At 43.3% G+C, this 19,357-nt stretch overlaps 1 protein-coding gene across 1 annotated transcript; it reads right to left on the bottom strand.

The window, feature by feature from the left end:
• Positions 1-212: 212 nt before the first annotated feature.
• On the bottom strand, positions 213-16,546 carry STOM (stomatin). Its single transcript, XM_064468792.1, has 7 exons — positions 16,397-16,546; positions 9,609-9,712; positions 8,612-8,684; positions 7,669-7,751; positions 4,697-4,900; positions 4,059-4,193; positions 213-2,174 (listed from the first exon to the last, which is right to left on the bottom strand). The coding sequence occupies exons 1-7, from the start codon at positions 16,443-16,445 to the stop codon at positions 1,980-1,982; spliced, it is 843 nt and encodes a 280-aa protein (XP_064324862.1). The 5' UTR covers positions 16,446-16,546; the 3' UTR covers positions 213-1,979.
• Positions 16,547-19,357: the final 2,811 nt, after the last annotated feature.

Genomic DNA, 19,357 nt, shown 5'->3' with positions numbered 1-19,357 from the left:
AAACATTAAACAAAACCTGCAGATCCCATGTGAAACAAATACACCTTCGAAAACTAAAGCGTCTTTGTGCCGTCTTTTGCAAATGCACTTTGTGCTAAATGGTTGCAGAAATGATTTGGGGATTGTTTTGCTTTTCCCTTGCCAAAATTATCAGCATGTAGGGCCCTGATATATTAAGTGTGTTCTACTTTTTCAGAAAGTCACTCCTTAGCAAACAGCACATTTTTTTTTATTCAGGCTGAGAGCAAAAAGCACGCTCCTGGTGTCAACAAGGCTTCCTGGGCACCCATCTACGGCAGCAACGGCAGGCATTACAGGTTCACTCCTCTTCCCCAAGGGTGAGCCTCGAGCTGCGCAGTTACTGTTTCCCACTTGAGGCGTGTGAGCACAGTAATGCTAATTATTACATCCTTGTTAACTGTGTTTCTGCACCCCAACCCCCCCAGCAAAAAGTCAAGCTCAGCTTCTATTAACGGAAGTTAATGTAATAACTAGTGTAGAGTTAATAAAAGCGATCTACCCATCTGCAGTTATCATTCAGAAGGGAGAAAGAGAGTTCAGAGCAAACAGGCAGAAGGGAAAAGCGCCAGCTGGCTCCCGCCCTTACAGCGCTTGGGTGTCTTTTCCTAACGGCGACAAAGGCACCGCCTATGGAGGCACAGTTAGTCCTTGTTCTTACTAAGGCACCTCTCAGTAAGAGCTGATCATAGCGGGAGGGTGATAAAAAACCAGGTTTGGAACTTTATGCTGCCAGTGCGAGAAGGGCACTTGTGGCGTTGATCTTGGCTGTTCATGTCCACTGCCACCTCCCAACGGTTCAAGGCCAGATGCCAGGCCCCGTGAGGGGGGCAGCCCAAGGAGCTCCCCCCGCCGCGCAGTCTCTAATTCTTCTCTTTTAACCTGTAATTACATCTGCTGAACAGGTACAAAACGCGAATACGGTTTAACAGACTTGCAGCTCAAGACTACGTGAACTGAAGATTACAGGCTTTTGGTATTAAGTGTAAGCCCTTTGTGTCACAAACACTACAGCTCTGCTCAGGAGCAGCACCAGCAGGTAAATCACCAATTTGTTACCACATACATAAACAGTACAGCATCCTCTGTTAAACATCACGCCCCCACCAGTTACAGAGATCTTACTTCCTAGAGAAGCAGGTTTTAGACCTGGATAAAATGCAGGCATCAGTACTTTGGCTTTTTAAAATCATTTTTAAGGGAGACAGATAAAGGCAAACCCAACCACTTTTCAGGGCTTTAAAGCCGCACCAACCTATAGAGCACGCCACGGAACAGCCCCTCAGAGGCTGCGAGCACGCTGTATCCCTAACTAGGGCACGGCCACGTGTGGCAGAACAGAGGTGCAAAGTTCCCCTTCAGCAACGTCACCTGACGACTGCTGCTCGTGAATGGGGGGCTTCTCTAGGGCGCGTGAGCCTGATTTTCGGACACACCGGTATTGTATCCTCACTCCTCTCTCAACTTCCATTTCCCTTCCTTGTGCAAGCGAGAGAACCCAGCCGCATGCTGGCAGCCAGGCGACTTCACCACATAAGCTGCGCCCCGAGGGTTTGCAGTCAGGGCTGTTCCACCCTCCCTGCAGGGTTACAGCCCCATTTGTTAAAAGGAACACTTCTCTTTCCAAATGCTGGCTCATCCCATCTTCACCACACCTGGGTTTACGTACTATTTGAAAAGGGGAGGTCATAGATTAAGGGCGTCCCATCCAGGATAGCACGGACACGTGCTTATTTAAGATCCCTGCTTGTACTCATTGGGAGAGGTTTTCAATTACAAATAATTTCGATCGTCCATATTTACAGACATTACATAGCTTTGTAACACAAGAGAACAAAAGAGGTTCCTCAGCAAAACCACTTTGTTAACACTGCCATAAGCTACAATACACAGGGAATTCAGCATTGCAAACATTCACTGTAGCAAAAACACACGCCCCAAACTCTCCCCTCCCGCTCTTCCTATTGATCTTTTCCTAAGATGCCCTGCAGTATGTTTATGGGCAATGGGAAGACGATGGTGGAGTTCTTTTCTGCAGCAATGGTGGTCAAGGTCTGCAAATAACGAAGCTGGAGAGCAGCAGGGGACTCCGCAATAACCGTGGATGCCTCTTTCAGGGCCCTGGAAGCATTCATTTCCCCCTCGGCTGCAATCACCTGGGGAAGCAAAATGAAGAAGTTGAGTCTGTTCTGGCACAGGAACGCACTAGAGACCTGTAGGCTGCTCATCACTTCCAGCGAGCGAGCGACCTCCCCCCTTACCAGGTTCTCGCACCAGTTCCGCCTGTTCCCTCGCCCAGATAAGCCGCTCCCGCTGCCCCCAGGGCCCCGCCTGCCCGTTCCCCCGTCAGGGTGCCAGACCACAAAAGCTGGCACCATGGCATGGAAGTGCCAAGGGGGCATTTGTTTCGTTCTTAGGAAAAAAAAAACCAAAACCAAACAAACTTACTTTGTGCCTCTTTCAGGCTTCTTTCAGCACTGCCTCTCAAAACCAGAGGGCACTCCCCATACATACCTGAAAATGCTTTTTACTTGAAGCGGTATTTTTTTGTTTCTACTAGGGCTTGACAGGGGAATGGCATGTTTCTTACTGGGGAAGCACCTTTTTATTCCCTCTTTTTTTTTAATTAGGAGTTCATTAGAGACAGATTTATGGTCTTGCATTTCTTTACAAGCAGGGCCCTTCCGCACTGGGACAATATACGTATTTTCTGACTATCTGCAAAGGACGGCGGGCTGGAGGATGGCACTGTTAACAGGGGAGCTATTGCTGAGGCAATTCACACGCGTGTCAGCACAGGCAAGTGCGCAGAGTTCTACTGCAAAGGCACAATATTCTTTTGAATGGCAGAATAAGTAATGATAATTCTAAAGTAATTAAGCATCAAAAAAACACGTATAAGTTAATACTTGGAGCACTAACGTAAGCTTAGAGATCTTTTCCTAGGCGTGCCAACAGCTTCACATTCAATAATTGCTAGCCCCAATGTCTAGTGAAATTCAGTCTAGCATCGATTTCCCAGGAAAATAAACCCCAAATTTTTAAATTAGAACCTAAAGACAGGTTAAAGTTAATGAAACTCCTCAATAATATATGACCGATTTTCATATCTGCCATATGTGCATAGGAATCGCTGCCATGTGCGGGTGTGAGATGAACGTCGTAAGATCAGATGTATTTTTCAAGGCATGAGATGAACTCCAGTAAGCCTCCCTTTGCCAGGACAAATTTTTAGTATTTAGAATGCAAATTCCATTCTTCTAGGGGTGGGCAGCTCAACAGATCACTGACACCTACCCGAAACCCTCACCTAGCAGCTTAGTGTACCAAAAAAGGTGTTTTGGACAGCTAGAATTTTTGTTTGTTTGTTTGTTTTAAAAATGGACTCTATAGTTGCACCTATGGAGGCCAAAATAAGTTTTCAAGCCAGGACTGAAAAACCACCAGAGGAGACAGACTGTGGGGCACACAACGCTAAGGGAGGATGCTCACTTGCCTAGGCCTGGAAAAGGGACAGCTCTAACTGCCCCTGAGGATTTTTTACTCCAAACTTTAATATTTAGTATCACCTTCTCCCACCTCAGAAGGGAAGTTGTCATGACCAAAGCAATCACTGGTCCACATAAGGGTGACCAAACTCAGTATTAGAGCTGTTTTATTTCTTGTATGAAGTAACAAACGGAAAACAAAGGGCTTGCCTAAAACCAGGACTAGTCAGGAAAAAGATGGAAGTAAGTTTGGCTCCTAATTCACTGCAGGCTCCAGCTAATAACCTCAAGATTGTGATTTACGATTTGTTCTTGGAGTGTGGTAATAAAAAAATTGAGATTCTGCATTTCTGCAGGAAGTCTCACCTGTGTGATCCAAGCTGAAATAGAGCAAACACCCAGAGACAGATCCACAAAACCCTGCCCTGCACCCTGATTTGCTACAACACAATCTGGCTGAGAATCTCCATCCTCTACATCACCACATTAAATTATTCATCAAGGGAAAAAAAGCACCCAAACAATTCCAAAACCACACGTTGATGTTGTTACCTTAGCTCTTGCCTCCCGGGCAGCCTCTGCTTCTGCAGCCATTGCTCTCTGCAGTTGGACGGGTAATTTCACGTCCTTGATCTCCACACGCTCCACCTTAATGCCCCAATCATCTGTCGCCTCATCAAGTGCGGCCTATACAAGGCAGGACAATTAAGTTAAGCCTTCTACCTGGCTGCAAACAAACGTCCCAGTTTGAAGAATGTCCAATAAACCAAATGAATTATCTTACAATTCTTGGACTTTAAAGACTTCAATATTTAAATTCTGATTTGATAGTTATAGAACCATCACTGTTGTAAACTAACAAAAAAACCCCTGGAGCTTTATTAATATAGGGAAGGAATTCTGAGGCATAATCTCCTTCAACAGCGGGGTACTGAGGCGATGATCCAGGGAAGCGCTCCTCTCCTGCATCCCCCATCCCGCTTGCTGGCCCCGCTGGCCCATTATTGCTTTAGTCACGCATTTTTATTATACAGAACAGCATCCCAATAGCTCTTGATAGGGTTTTGCTGAAAGCTTCAAATCACAACTTGGCTTATCACTTACAAGGTAGAATAAATCCTGACCTCTAAGTTACCCATGGGATTGCTGCTTAACTGATTGATGGATTGCTCAGGCAAAGCTGCTCCTACCTGCATGCTGTGCGCAATTTCTTCACGATCAGAGAGAATCTGAGAAAGGTTTTTGGTCCCCAGAACATTCCTCAAAGTAGTCTGGGCTAGAAGGCGGGTGGCTGAGTCAGCATTCGTGATATTTGCTACGGCAAGGGTGGCGTTCTGAACTCTGTAATAAACCACTCCGTCTACATTAACTGTCACAGAGTCCTTGGTCAAGATCTAAAAAGCAACGGGGAAAGCATATAATGGAGCATGTATTTACGGAATATAATGATAATTACCTATTTGTTTAACTAGACAAACTCCTAGTTTTTCTCAGGTAAAGCAACCGACCTGAAAACAAAAGGTCTTTATGCATATGCTGCATGTGAACACATCTGTGCAGTGATGTGCAAGCCCTCCAGTACAGCTCTGCAAAGCTAAGACTAAATATGGGATTAGAACACTTCTCACTGAAAAATACATTCCATTAGCTTTGCCATGATGTTATTTCTAACTCACTTCTTCAAATTCACAGAGGGATCTGCAACTCATCCAAGTGGTAGGGAAAAAAAATCAGAGCTAATTTACACCGAAATACATACGCTCTTTCACCTGGGAAACTTTAACCTGTTATTCTGAAACTAGCGACGTATCATAACCAGGTAGGCATCTCCCCGCACTATTTCAGTGAGGCTTGTAATAAAACAGATGTGTAAGAGGCAGATTGACCGCACAGGAATGCAAAAGGCACATGTAACGAAGGGCCGAGGTAACAGAAAAGGCTCCAGGAACATGAGCGCTCCAAGTGATTTTGTTTAGATGCGGAGATAGGGATATGGGGCCGCACAATTCAGAATGGGTTAAGGCACTCTAGTTCAGAGCATAAGCTGGGGACACTTATGAGGGGCTCATTTGATGTTTCTGTACAGAGAAAAAGGGCTAATAATGAGCATCAGTGCAAACACAGGACACGTCAGGTTTTAACTTGTATTTACCTTCAGTCACAAGGCTATTTACTTAGCAAGACATCACTGTGCAGGTGTGTCAGTTTATAAAACAAGGGCAAAAGCAGGTGAGGGAAGAGGGAGTGTTTCAGCCGCACTTTCAAAGAATCACGACCAGCGAGAGTTTCCTGTACCGCAGGTGTGACCGAAGGCGAAGGCAGTTCTGTTACTGCTTGTGCCACACCATAGGAATGGCCAATGCTAGAGACTCCCACACAGCAGCGGCTGTGTGACTTACTTCGTAGAATTGCAGAAAATTTGTAAAAAAGGAGTTGGTGTTTAACGAAGCTTAGAGAAACAGAGAGATTTTAGAGAAGCCTGGAAGGTTTCACTGGAGCTGCTTACAAAATTGGGTTTTGCCTGTCCCAACGGCCCGATATATTTCAGCTGCATGGGTGTCAGGCGTACTTCAACATTTAATTAGAAATGTCTCTGTCATCATCTAGCAGCTCATTGTCCTTCTTGGAGGAACTTCTGGTTGAAATGCCACCTTGTGCTACTAAACAACCGTGTGGTGATTTCTAGACAAGTTGCTGAGGAAAGCCAATTTGTGAACATCCTCAGAGCTAGATTCAAGTGATTTACTGAATTCAACACTTCTATGTTAAGTAAAAGATGTACTTGCAAAGATAAAGGCAGATACTCTCAAAGGTTTAGAAAAGGGTACACTGGAAAGAAGCATTAATATTAATGATCTTTTGAAGTTAAGTTAAAGAGAGATTGAAATATGCCGTACGACCATGAGAACAGGTGTCCTAATTCCATGTTAGACAACTACTGTTATGTTATTTGACAAGAGAGGGACATGTGAGCTACTCAACCTTCAAGACTTACCTGCTCTGTCCTTCCCAAAACTACCTATTTTAGCAGGCTTTCCATAATAGCATAAGACAAAGAATGAGCAGCACGCACAGAAATCACACTGGACAAATAAAAATATATTTCTGCTTTTACCTACAGAACACAAATCACCCTAAATCCATAAGCATAATCTAATCAAGCCCAAAGGAAAGCTGCAGAACTGATGGCTTCACTAATGGCACATCAGCAGCTGCAAGCACATTTTGCCTGCCAGTGATTAGGTTTCTACCAATTACCCTTTAGAGCATACCATGGCATTTGCCATTTGTCTAAATCTACAACTAATGATGAGCAATAGACTGACTGGCAAATATGACAGGAAACAGATGCACCAGACAGGTTGCGTCAGGCATCTCTGTCTTGCAGAATACACGAGATACTTGAGGGACACAGTTATAATCATCGATATACGGTTGTTCACTAACTTATTTTTAGAGGGCGGGTTGTTTTTGAGTCTTTTGTTATCCATTGAGTTGGCATCGCCGAGTTCAGCTACCTTAGTGCTGTGGAGAGACCCTGCTCAAAAATTAAGATGTCCAAGGAAAAACAGACCAGAAATATTAAGTAATTTCTTTGTTCTTTAGGACCTTCGAACTGAAAGACATCAGGTGATGTTAGGTGCGGTACACCTTCGTGATGTTCCTGTGCATAGCAGGCCACAGAAGCAACATGTACACAAAACCCGCATAAGGGAGCAGACCACTACCCTGAGTTGATCTTAACAGCATTTGATGTATCTAATAATTTCAATCCCGTTATTTTAGCTGGTTCATACACGTAGATAAGTTGGCATAGGAAAGATTGCTGCTGCTCCTGGAAATCTTCCAGATTTCACAGAAACCATTAGAGAATGTTGCATGAAGTCCAGCAGCCTTCATTCCAAGCCCCTCCCATTCCAGCTCTTAAACAGTATTAAGCATTCTCATTTGGTCCTTAGAGGACAGCATAATTTGTTTCCTTTCAGCAACCTCTTACTGAATGACATTGCTAAAGGATATATGTATTTTTCACAATACATTGATCCTGCACAAGGAATCTACATTAAAACTACATCCTCCCCAATACTGAGAGGAGAAAGGGAAAAGAAAGTGCAGACTTCTGCAAACACTGTAGCAGATACAAAGGCAAGTGCAAACTCACCTCCTGGGGAGGAATATCAAAAGAGATGGTCCTCATATCAACTTTGATGAAGCTGTCTGTGCAGGGCAGGACAAAAAACAAGCCTGGACAAGAAAAATCCATTCAAGAAGATGTGAAAATGAGTCATTGAAACAGATTAAACTTGCTGCTGAAATAAGCTTAAATCCAACCACCGTAGCTGTGTAGCCCTCTGTAACGAGCTCAGCAGCACGTTCCTTAGTGGCTTTCAAACCAGGGTAAGATTTTCAAAAATGTCTGCTGAGAAACTTCAATTTATTCAGGTCTAACTTATTTGGAGATCTTTAATATTTGGAAAAACCACCCAGAACTGTGTAACAGCTACTTCTGAAAGTTTGTCCCATGTAGTTACTTGTAGTTAATTGTGGCAGAAACTGTCAGCCTCCTTTTGTTCCAGCAGATCACTGGAATTCTTCAACGTTACAGCAACATGGAAGTACTGCGGACTCTGGATGAAATGGAGGGAGACGCTATTGCCCCTTTCTGTCACTTTGAGCAGCAGGAGCAGCAGCTGAAAACAGTCTTTCCGTTCTCATCAGAATTTCTAATACACACAGGAAACTTTTCAAAACTATCAATTTAATTGCTTCTGTTTCTTTTGAAAAACGTTGAGGCTTTCAGACCACGTGGGTTTTAACTGACATACTCAAATTCTTTTGAAATGGCATATTTGATGCCATTATTCCTCCCTTTACATTCTGTGCTTTTGATTCTATCTGAAGGCCACCCATTAACTAAAGAGATCTGGGTACTGCTCACAGATAATTGGATTACTGTCTTCTCCATGAAGTAACACACCCTCTTACTGGAAATTACAAAATTCTTGAGGAATCCATTCGCTGGTCTAATGCAATGTCTCTAGGCAGCTATTATTGTGCCGATGACTTAATTAGAACAAACATTAAGGATGCTCTCCAGGACATACCTGGTCCCTTCGCTCCCCCTTTTAGGATGCGTCCAAGTCTGAATATGATGGCGCGCTCGTATTCCTTTATAATCTGTAAGAAACAGTTGGATGTCACGCAAGGGCTTCCAGAAGCCATGCGATGGATTCCAAACTATGCATACGCTAGTTAAGACAGTCTTAAGCCTCGGGTGTAACAGATGTTACATTTCATATCTATACTGGCTGCTTTTGAGCATTTTAGCTTCACCTTTATTGTCAAAAAGCAAACAACAAAAGGAACAATCAGGACAATATTCCACAAGAAATATTCTTCACGCTGTGGCACTATCTACCAGCAGCAGAAGCAAGAGCATGTCCTCTGGGCAGGACCAAGCACTAGAAGCAGCTGTCAGGAATATCCTGGCAGCAGCAGAACAGTGTGCAGTACAGGTGACCCAGCAGAGATTTTTCTAGCTCTAGTTCTGCCACGGTATATTAGACAAAACAAAGCAGGGGTTATTTTCTCCGGTCCAGAAACTGGAAACATCAAGCTCAAAGTGATCACAGATGACACGTTCTCTAAGAATCTGTCACACACAGCCACATAGTATGTACCCACTTATATATTTACATTTACATACTTCATATTTACACACATACATATACAGGGAGAGATCACCTTAAAGAAAAATTAAAATATCAGTCCTCCAAGAGTAATTAGGCATTCTTGCAATTATTCTGATCTTCCAAACTAGCTTATATACTACTGACAACTTGGTAGACGTAGTAAAGATGTCAACGCAAAACTCATTTTGACTAAATCCTGTAATCGCACTTTTCTTTTTGGTTTGAAGATTAACGCACTGAAGCGTTGGGGTCTGCTACATACTGTCTGTTACAGTTCACGAAAGAATTAATTTAGATTAAGTTAGATTAATTTCTGTTTAACACAAACAAAATAGAGAACATTAACAACCACTAGGAAGCATCTGCATTGCTTAAAGTTTTAATCCAATTTAGCAGCGAACAATTTTACCTTTATGCACATCCAGATTGATACAGGAAATGTAATAACAGTGAAAAAAAGCGAAGTGATCACCAGGATCCATCCACAGACACCAAGGCCAGTATCAGAGTCATCTGCAAGACAAGAGCAGAATTTTTCAGATTTTTAAAACCAAGAGTGCCTGTTAAAGAAAGCGCCTACAACTGGATATTTATGTTGATAGAGATAAGCCACTCTTAGCACTACTCCTCCAGCCAGACTGATCAGGTTTAGATCAGAAGTCAAATTAAAAGCCAAATTCTGCTTTCATTTTCACTAGTCTCTAGAAGTTGCACAAGACAGCCGAGGGCAGAATGTGGTCTGAGTAACATTATGCAGAATTAAGCACGCTAACATTTCAGCACAGACTCTCAGATGCCTCCCTCTTGCCAGTTTTCTCTAGCAGAACGACCAAAATGCAGCAGTAGAAATCCTGTTCCGTTATTGTCTGAGGAAGTCAGAGCAACACTTGCTTAATAAGTGAAATGCAAACACTCCACGACCTATCACCTCCAGTGACAGGGCATTTAGAATTTATGTTCCAGCTGTCGTAGGTGCAGATCTAAGAAAACCACCATTCTCCAAACGGCTGCGTCTAGGAAGTAGGATAAGGTGCAGTCCGAGATTAGGTGGGTGTGAAATAAAGTCTTTATAAAGGCTACTTACCCTTAGAAAACAAACATGACAGTTCTCTGTCATGAAATGATACCAACTGAATGTATTTCCAGAACCAGCAAATAGCAAGAACTAATGGTTTCAAATACTGCACAGCTAAAAAAAGCAATGCACCATGACAAAATGCAGACATGCTGGGAAGCATTCATCAAGCTACAGGAAGTTTCTTGTCCTGCCAGCTAAGATTCCTAACAGGGTGCCAGGAGCCCATTGCCAAGGGGGGATATCCCTGGGTGAAACCGAGCACTCACAACCACCGCATTCCTACTGGGGGGATACTGAAATTCATCTTCCTTACTCCATCCTTTAAAAAGCTAAAAGTACAAAATGCCAAGAAGCACCCACCAAGCTTGGGAAAACACAATTCTTACGCTGAGATGAAGAACATTGCTTCAGGAGCACACTTCCCCGTCTTGCTGAACTGTAAATACTCCCCTTACAGTCCTGCAAATAAGCAAACGTTATCCTAACCTGAGCAATGCCAGTAATGCTTAAAGGACCGGAGTTCTGTTATCTAATGGACTGCATACAGCAGCTTGCTTAGAAAAAGATTGCATTAGAGAGTCTAGAAGTTCTAATTTAGTTCTACCTGGAATTATATAATGGATTGTTTTCTGTAGTCACCAAACACAACTACAGTTCAATTTGCACAACAAAACTGGCTGGTTATAAGAAATAAGCCTCTGAGTCTCCACCCTAACATTTATTTTAAGTAGAACCCATTTTGTTATAAAGCAAAATCTTGATTTTGAAAAACATCCATTGATTTTAACAACTCCAGATATACGAGTAAGCATTTTATTGTGCCCATGACTAAACCGAGCATTCGCGGTGTATGCCTTGGATGAAGGGGGAAGTGAGGTAGATCAGTCATTAGATATTGCTAACCCTGAAAGTGAGTAATAGCAAATAATAGTATATGCTTTGCAAATTTCGATCCACAATATTTGACTACAGTCATAGAAGTCAGCAAAATGACTGGGAACCGATGCTGAAGCTTCTCGTCCTCTTTTTCACCAATCGCAGGTCTTAGAGCTAATCCTAGCCTTTCGAGTACGATGGAACATGGAGGTGGTGGAACATAATAAGATTTTGTCTCACATAGTACCTTGGACTTTGTGAAGTTATTCAAAGCCTCTGAAGCCAGTTGGCTATCTTATCTGTAACTCGTATCCCCGTCACATGCCAGTATAATAACCCCCAAGGATGCGTCACATCACGTGTCATTTTAAAGTTCCTCTATGGAAAGTTACCCAAAGCTATTCCCCCCAAAGTGTGTTATTACGTAGTGGAAACACCAGATTAAAGAAGTAATTTCCAGGCGCCCTGTGAAAGTCAAGGAAATGCATTACCGACACATTCTGGTATCAAGCAGCTGTCAGCATTAGGCAACATCTGTAAACTCATTAGTGAAGGGCACATTACCTCTCTTTTAGCAACAAGGTATTAGTCAGCCTAAAACTATAAAAATTCCCCCTCTCTCTTTTACTTAATAACTTTTATAAACCTAAAGGAGCTGAGGATCCTGCTTCAGTTCTGCTCTACAGTGTAACATCAGTTCTTCACCACCAACCACCCACCTGCTCTTACCAGAACTACAGCGTGGACAAAAAAATTATTTGCTTCCCTGTTGAACCTGAATGTAGAAGTCACAGCTTAAATAATGTAAAATTTCAATATTTGAGTAAGCGCCCACTTGTATTTCACAATGATTCATAGAATCATAGAATGTCCTGAGTTGGAAGGGACCCACAAGGATCATCAGGTCCAACGTCTGTCCCTGCACAGGAGAACTCCAAAGTTACACTGTAATTTACACCACGATTATCCCATCATGTGGTATATTTCACAATACAAAAAGCAGGAGAAATGCTGTTTCGTGAAAAACTGAGATACAAGAACGTGACTGGCATCTGTGGAATGAGGTTTCTTATTGCTATTTTTGAACATCTCCTTTGTGGGACTTACATAACTTCATCAATGGGCCATTCTTGCCAGATTTCTCAGGCTCATTGACAGTGGATGCTAAATAGCAGCTAGTTTGACAGCACTGAAACGAGACTGGCAGAGATGGTGCAGGTGTAACACAGCCTCAGACACACCTCTCACAGGTGAGGCATATCCCTGCCCAACCAATGTTCTGAAACCCACCTCAGTTTTACACCACACTAAAGCTGGCTGCAGCAGGCCGCCTCCCAGTCCTCTATCACCCATTGCATACGGGAACATTTTAACAGAGACAAAACATGCCTTTGGTTTTGGCAGGTGGTGCCAAACAGCTCAGAGAAATACTCTTTTCACTAAGCCCCCACAAAACAACTACAGAACTACTGAAAACAGACTTTCAGCAGCGTATTTTGTGATCCAGAGGAGAAGCAAGAATAAAAAGTTTGTCTTTTATTTCTTAGCTGCATCTGCAGTATTCAAGATTAGCTAAAGAGAACCAGAGTAAGAAATAGGCAAGAACAGTTTCGTAGTGAGAGTTCTGCCTGGGAACTCTAGAGAACTGGGTTTTGCTTCTCCCTAGGCCTGACTCCTCACGTGACATTTCTGATACTGTTATATAATCAAACTCAAAAAAGGAGAAATATAATTTACTCTTCCCAAAGAAAAAAAAAAAAAAAAAACAAACTAAAAAGCCAACAAAACCAAAACCTTGCTCACAAAGCAGATGCATGATCATTAACAATAATTGCTGGGGATATATATTTAAATGTTAATATACTGTGATGTATCCACCTGCTGAAAAAGCAATGAGAAAAGCAATGTAATGGCTTCAAAAAACAGACACTGCCAAAAACTCGGACGATGTTAAAACCACACAGAGAACACTGCATTTTCTCCACTGCTGTCGCTGCTGGGAGCTGTCCCTCCCTTTAAAGGCGCTGTGACTTGCAGAGGCAAGGCCTAGAAAACACAATCATGAAAGAAAAAGACAAACTGATGATCGTATTGCAGCTGTTACTATTAGTTATAGGACTGTAATTAATCATAGGAATAATTTATATTAATAAATAATATTCTTTAATGATGAAAACATCGACTCAGTTTCAACTATTCTCTGTTGGCCGTGAAAAGGTGCTCAAAGTCCCGCTTACGCCAGAACATGCCCAACTCCACCGTCTCTAACCGTTCCACTGGAATTTTCCTGTGGGCTATAAACCAGACAAGCCCACAACTTAAATTTATAGCAGGCTGTTGGCGTGCAAACCACGGCAACCTATCAAATTCGCAAAAATTCTTGAGCAACTGTGCCACTCGAAGGCTTCTGCACTGTAGCACAGTTGCTTCTTTAGCACTCCTGCTTAACTCTTCATGTGACCTTTATTATTTTTAAATATATATATATTTAAAAGCAAAATCCATTCATATTTCCTAGTTTACTTCCTTTCCTTGTAGGAAGACAAGGTTTGTTTCTTTACAAGATGGACCTCCACCCATCTTTTCCCTCCATTACCATCCTCTACAGCGCTGACTGCTGTATGCGCACGCAGCGGTGTCAGATACATCACGACTTTGGATCTCTTCACATTAACAGGCAAAGAGAATCCCTTCGTGTCTGGAGATCCAGCATTCACATAATTTTCTAACAACTAAACTAAAGAATGGGGAACACACCCCCTGGAACTCATTCAATTAATTAAAAGTCAAGCAATTCAGAACTATCATCTTTCCTCTTAGAAACAGCATTGAGTTTAGGATTTTTTGAGCAGACAGATATATGCATCTAGCTGTTGGAATAATATGCTAAAGGCAGTATATGTGGAACAAAATTAAATTTTTTTCCATAACAGTAAGAGATTTTAAATTTGCAAAGAATTTATCAATTTCAGTCCAAAAAAGTACATTTGAAGTAGCTGTAAAAAATAGCTGTAAAAAATAGAGCCTGAAAATAAAAGTTACTTGAAAATAAGAAGTATTATTATTCTAATATTTTATTAAATACCAGTATTTAATAACCTCTCTTTGCAACTCCAGGTATCGTGAACAGCTATGATTTAAAAGGAACTATTGACATAGAAGAGTTCAAAGGCTTAATTATAAGTCAGCTGTGAAGCAGCTCTCCATGCTGCAGATGCTGATGCGGCACCACAGCAGAAAGTTTGGTGTTTTAACTTGCAGTAACTCTAGCTACTTGACTTTGGTTCTGTCCTGCTTGATTTTCTCAAGTGCCGAACACTCTGTCGTATACCTGTACAGCTTCAGTTCAAACAGTTGCATTATTCTTGCTCTTTCATTATCAAGATAGTAAAAACTTACACCTGGAATTTAGTCAGAGGAATCTTATTGATGGACGGTCTGCAATAGATCAGGTACCTCTTTAAAAAATAAACCTCAAGAAGAAAGTGTATTTTAAAAAAATTTAATTGCCTTTACAACCTTCAATCCCTTTAAGGCTGTCTGGAACAGTTACCGTTACTTTAGCAAGAAATTATCATTTGGATCATCAAACAGTATTAACAATTTATACTAAACACTTAGTGCTGGAGGCTGAGATGGAAGGAGGAGGTTCTCATTACTGTTTGAGGTGTGGCATACAGTTCACTTGTGTTTTTTCTCCTGCAGAGACCTCACAGTCTGAACAAGCACATCACTGTCAACAGCAAAAATGTGCAAGGCTCCTCTGTACCGCAAGAGGAAGGGACCTTCCCCCACCGCCGTGCAAGCAACCCACCAGATTTAAAACAAAATGCCTATAGGAGATCAACCGCACTGAATGCAAGGCAAGCAAAACTAGATAGAGATCTCCACGTTCATGCTGCTCAGTCAAATCTAGATCTGAGAATTACTGAAGAGTGTTATTCTACGACAGTTATTCAACTGTTTGCTAATTAGCAAACAACCAGGAATAAGAAGGAATGCTACTTTCAGTGAGAGCTAAATGTCTTTTCAGATGCTTCTCGAAGCATTGCACACAGGAAACAACCAAAATTATTGCATCTAATAACCGAAATTCCATTTACTCCATAGATACTTTACTATGACAAAAATAACTGGTAGCCAGCTTTAGCCTCCAAAACACCACATCGCGCGTGACGAAGAAACAGCCTCAGGAGCACATACAGTGAAAGGCTCGCCAAGTCCCAGCCAGGGTTAGCATCAGAGTGACCGCTGTTCGGTATTAAGAACTAACATACTCACGGGATGAAACGTAGATCCTCTCCGAGGCCACAAGAACTGGCATGTGCGACTGGGCATGGGGCCCAAATAGATCTACATTTATTTATACAACTCCGGTTACCTAGCCAAAGTCTTTGTATATAAAGCAATCTTACAAATCCACTTCCTTCTGCGGCTGCAAGTAACAAAACCATAAAACAAATCATGACTTTTCTGTAGTCTATTTTAACAACGCAGGGAGCAGGTCAGCTTCCAGGAACTGAAACTGTTAGTTGTGTTATTTTAGCGCATCATGGCCAAAGCTGCCCGACCCGGGTTACCCTCACACCTAACTAAGGCCAGAAGCCACCAGAATAACGATACCAAGAGGTAAAAATTAATTATAGCTTCACTGGCGCACTTGAGGAAATATAATTGACTTTTATCACTTCTTCCAGTCACACCTACCTAATATTTCGCTCAAGTGAAAGGCACTACTGGTATAAACAACCAGTCCTCAAACTCTTTTTATTCTCATTTACTGGTGCAGCGCCTCGGGGATTAGATCTGTTGAATCTGCTCTTAATTATTTGTTTAGCTTTCCCCTTAGTGTCCACACACACACACACACACACACACACACCCACACCCCCCCCCCCCAAGTTACGCAATCGGGGCCAGATGCCGGTGCTCCTCTGCCTCCCCAAGCCAGGCGGGAGCCGCGGCGGGGCCCCCTGCGGGGCGGGGGCGTGAGCAGAGCGGGAGGCTGCCCGGGAGGCAGGCGGCACCGCTCCTCTCTCCTTCCGCGGGGTTAACTTTGGTGAAAGACCTGCAAACTTTCCTCAGCGACTAAATAAAATAATAATTAAAAGCGAAAGAGAAGATCAGGAAGCAACAGGAAGGCGCCTCGGGCCCGCAGCCGGCGGGGAGCGACCGGCTGAGAGGCCATATCCCCGCTGCCACGTGAGGACAGCCCCCTCCCCGCTGCCCCCCAGCCTGGTTACCGTGCATCCGCCGCCCCTTAGGCGGGACCCCCGCTTCGTGGTCTGCCATGGCCGCCGTCGCCTCAGAGCTGTCTGTCTCTCCCCTCAGCACTGCCGGCAGCCGCCCCGCGTTCCCGCCACCCCACGGCCCGCCACGCCCCGCCCCGCGGGGCGGCCACTGCGAGGGTGGGGCCGCGGCGTTGCGCGCACCGTGCTCCCCCCACCCCCCCGCACTCCTCCCGCCGCCACCTGAGGGGGTGCGGAGGGGGCGGCCGCGGCGGCGGTCACGGGTGGGGAGGGACGGGCAGCAGCGGGAAGAGGGCGGCGGGAAGCAGGCAGGGAAGGGGAGTCGGGGAAGGCGGACGCGTTGGGCCGGCGGAGCGGGGCCCCGAGGAGCGGGGAGAGGAGGGCGAGGGAATGAGGGGCGAGCGGGGCCCCGGCCAGCCCTGCGTGGGGAGCGGCGAGGGGAGGTCGGGCTCGGCCCGGCATCACGCGAGGTTTAATGCACGGATGGAAGCTGATGGTTTTTAATGGATGAGGTATGATCTCGCATAAGAAAATGAATAAGGGCAGCTTTCAAACTGATAAGATTCACCTTTTAACCACTCAATTTGAGGAGTAATATGCTAACACACGCAACATTTCTTCCATGATTGTGCTGAACTATGTGTCCAAAATGGGAAGGGAATTAATCCTGAAGAAAAAAACCCAGCTTTTGAAAAATTCACCTCACATTTCAGGTATTACTGCATTTCTTCTTGACCTGTTGCAGGACACCTGTGGAGAGCTTGGAGCTTTCATCCCTTTTTGAAGATGCCAAAGTTGTGGTCTCTGCTCCTTTTCTACAAGGTTCATCCCACAGAAACAAGGTGTGTGTAGGAACACATCATTAAACATACAGTCATTACATACCAGGTGTCATAAAGTTTTTCATATTGGAAAAAAAAGTTCCAAGGTTGAAATCTATATTATGCTGAATTAGGAGGGCTACAGATGATTAGTGTCTGTTCTTTAACCTTTATTCATGTATGGGCAGGGAGGGGCATGTGCAAACTCGTATTTCATATTGCGTTGCTGTACTGATAGTGTGTAATTGCTAGCTTCTTTGTAAAATGCATTGCAACCTATGAACCAAAAAATGGTATTAGACTACCAGAATACGCAGACATGTATTTTAAGTGTTGATGTTATTCTGTGGTTAGACTCCCCCTTGGAGGTAGCCTGACTTGTGCTTTCCATTACGTGCCAGAGAAGCAAAGCTTTTGGTTGGGCAGCGTGCTTGGCTGAGAAGAATGTGTGCATGAGTGGAGCGCTGAGGGCCGAAAGGTAGTCCTGTTTCTTGAAGCCTGCAAGCGATATGGACACGTCAGTGAAAGACCAATGCTTTTTCCCAGTGAGAGTAAGATACCTAACGAACAGTGTTTCTGTTGCTGGCATGAATTCTGACTACCACACTTTGGGTAGTGGATTTCAGACTGATCCGGGTTAGCAGTATATGAGACTAAAGACTAAATCTGCCTCAAGATCCCTGAGTGCTTATGACCTTTTAAAATTCCTTACTGCCCTTTATCTTTACTTACATGCTTGCGGACAGTCGCTATTAATGCATTTCTGAGTGCCGACCCATGCTGTTCTGCTATTATTAATTCCTCAGTATTCTTGTTTCGTTCTATTGTCTACAATTTTGCATGCATTTACCTATATTCTTGCAAAATTAATCTCAACAACTTTGTAGGCTGTCTTTCCTTATCCGTTGAGTAGGTACAGTAGATAAACCACTATGGATGAAAGCGGTTCCACCAGCAACAGCTTTACTGACCTGCTAAAATGTCTAACCGTGAGTGGTGCAATTGCAAGCTAACATTTAAGGTAATTTGACAGAGATGATTCTCTGAAATTCACCATGTCTCTTCCCATTTCCCTACAATCCGAACCATCCATTAAAGAGATGGAAGAAAATGCTAGAATGTCCAAAACTGCTCTGTATATGTAACATGTAGGGCTTTTCTTTGAAATTCATAAAAGGAAGAGAAAACCTCTGAGCTGTCCAAATGAGAACCGATAAAGAATCGTTCTTATGTAGGCTCAAGTTGTCACCTCCATGCAGCTCTCAAATGCCATGAAGCAGCCTGCAGCGCGATGTGAACTGGTGTCTCATTGTGTGAAAATAGTTCTGTTCTCATCCAAAGAGACCAGATGAAGGACAACAATATCACCCAGTTCTTTGCCTTGTTACTTAGAAAATGAATTACTAAGTGCCTGGTGGGATATAGTCTTTTCATTGTTAGTATCTAACAAAACATTCACAGTATTTCTTTTATATAAACAACTGAAAAGTCATCAGCTCAAGAATTTTGCTATCGGTCTGGACTTTTTGGATCCTGTTCCTCATATTGTAGAGGTCCTTCCTGTGTCATATAAAAATGTGGATAAGATTTGTCATTTAAAAAAAATCTCATAAAATAGTATGCAGGACGGCATGTATGTTAACAGCAGAGCTGAGCCACGTTTTCTTGTCTTCCTTTTTAAAACAAAAGCAGTGCATTTAGACTAAGCATCTAAGAAATAGGAGAAGAAGAGTCTATCACCCAGTTACTGTAAATGTAACAAGGATATGTATGTATTCCCATCCTTTTTTATAGAGTTAGAACTGTGACTAAAACTTCTTGCTTTGGGGAAGTCAGAAAGGCTGATGGAAGAGGTCCAAGGATGGAGATGATTATGTGTGAAAGCAGCATCACATTTAACTGTCCAGGGGAGCACGTTCTGGGGGTAACAGCATGGGAAGTAATGGGTTGCTTAATCTTGGTGAAGCAGGGGATGCTGTGACGCAGCCAGGTGGCTGGTCAGAGCACACGTTTGCGCAGTTTTGATCAGAACACATTTACAGTGGAATGGAACATAACACAGTAGAATACATGGTATTGAAGCTCATAATATTGTAAGGAGGTTGAGAATGTATGTACTTTTATCTTGCCTTTT

The sequence above is a fragment of the Phalacrocorax carbo genome, chromosome 18 (genome assembly GCF_963921805.1).
Source record: "Phalacrocorax carbo chromosome 18, bPhaCar2.1, whole genome shotgun sequence".
Taxonomy (NCBI): Eukaryota; Metazoa; Chordata; class Aves; order Suliformes; family Phalacrocoracidae; genus Phalacrocorax; species Phalacrocorax carbo.
The sequence above is the reverse complement of the archived record's forward strand: the minus strand, read 5'-3'. Positions and strand labels throughout refer to the sequence as shown.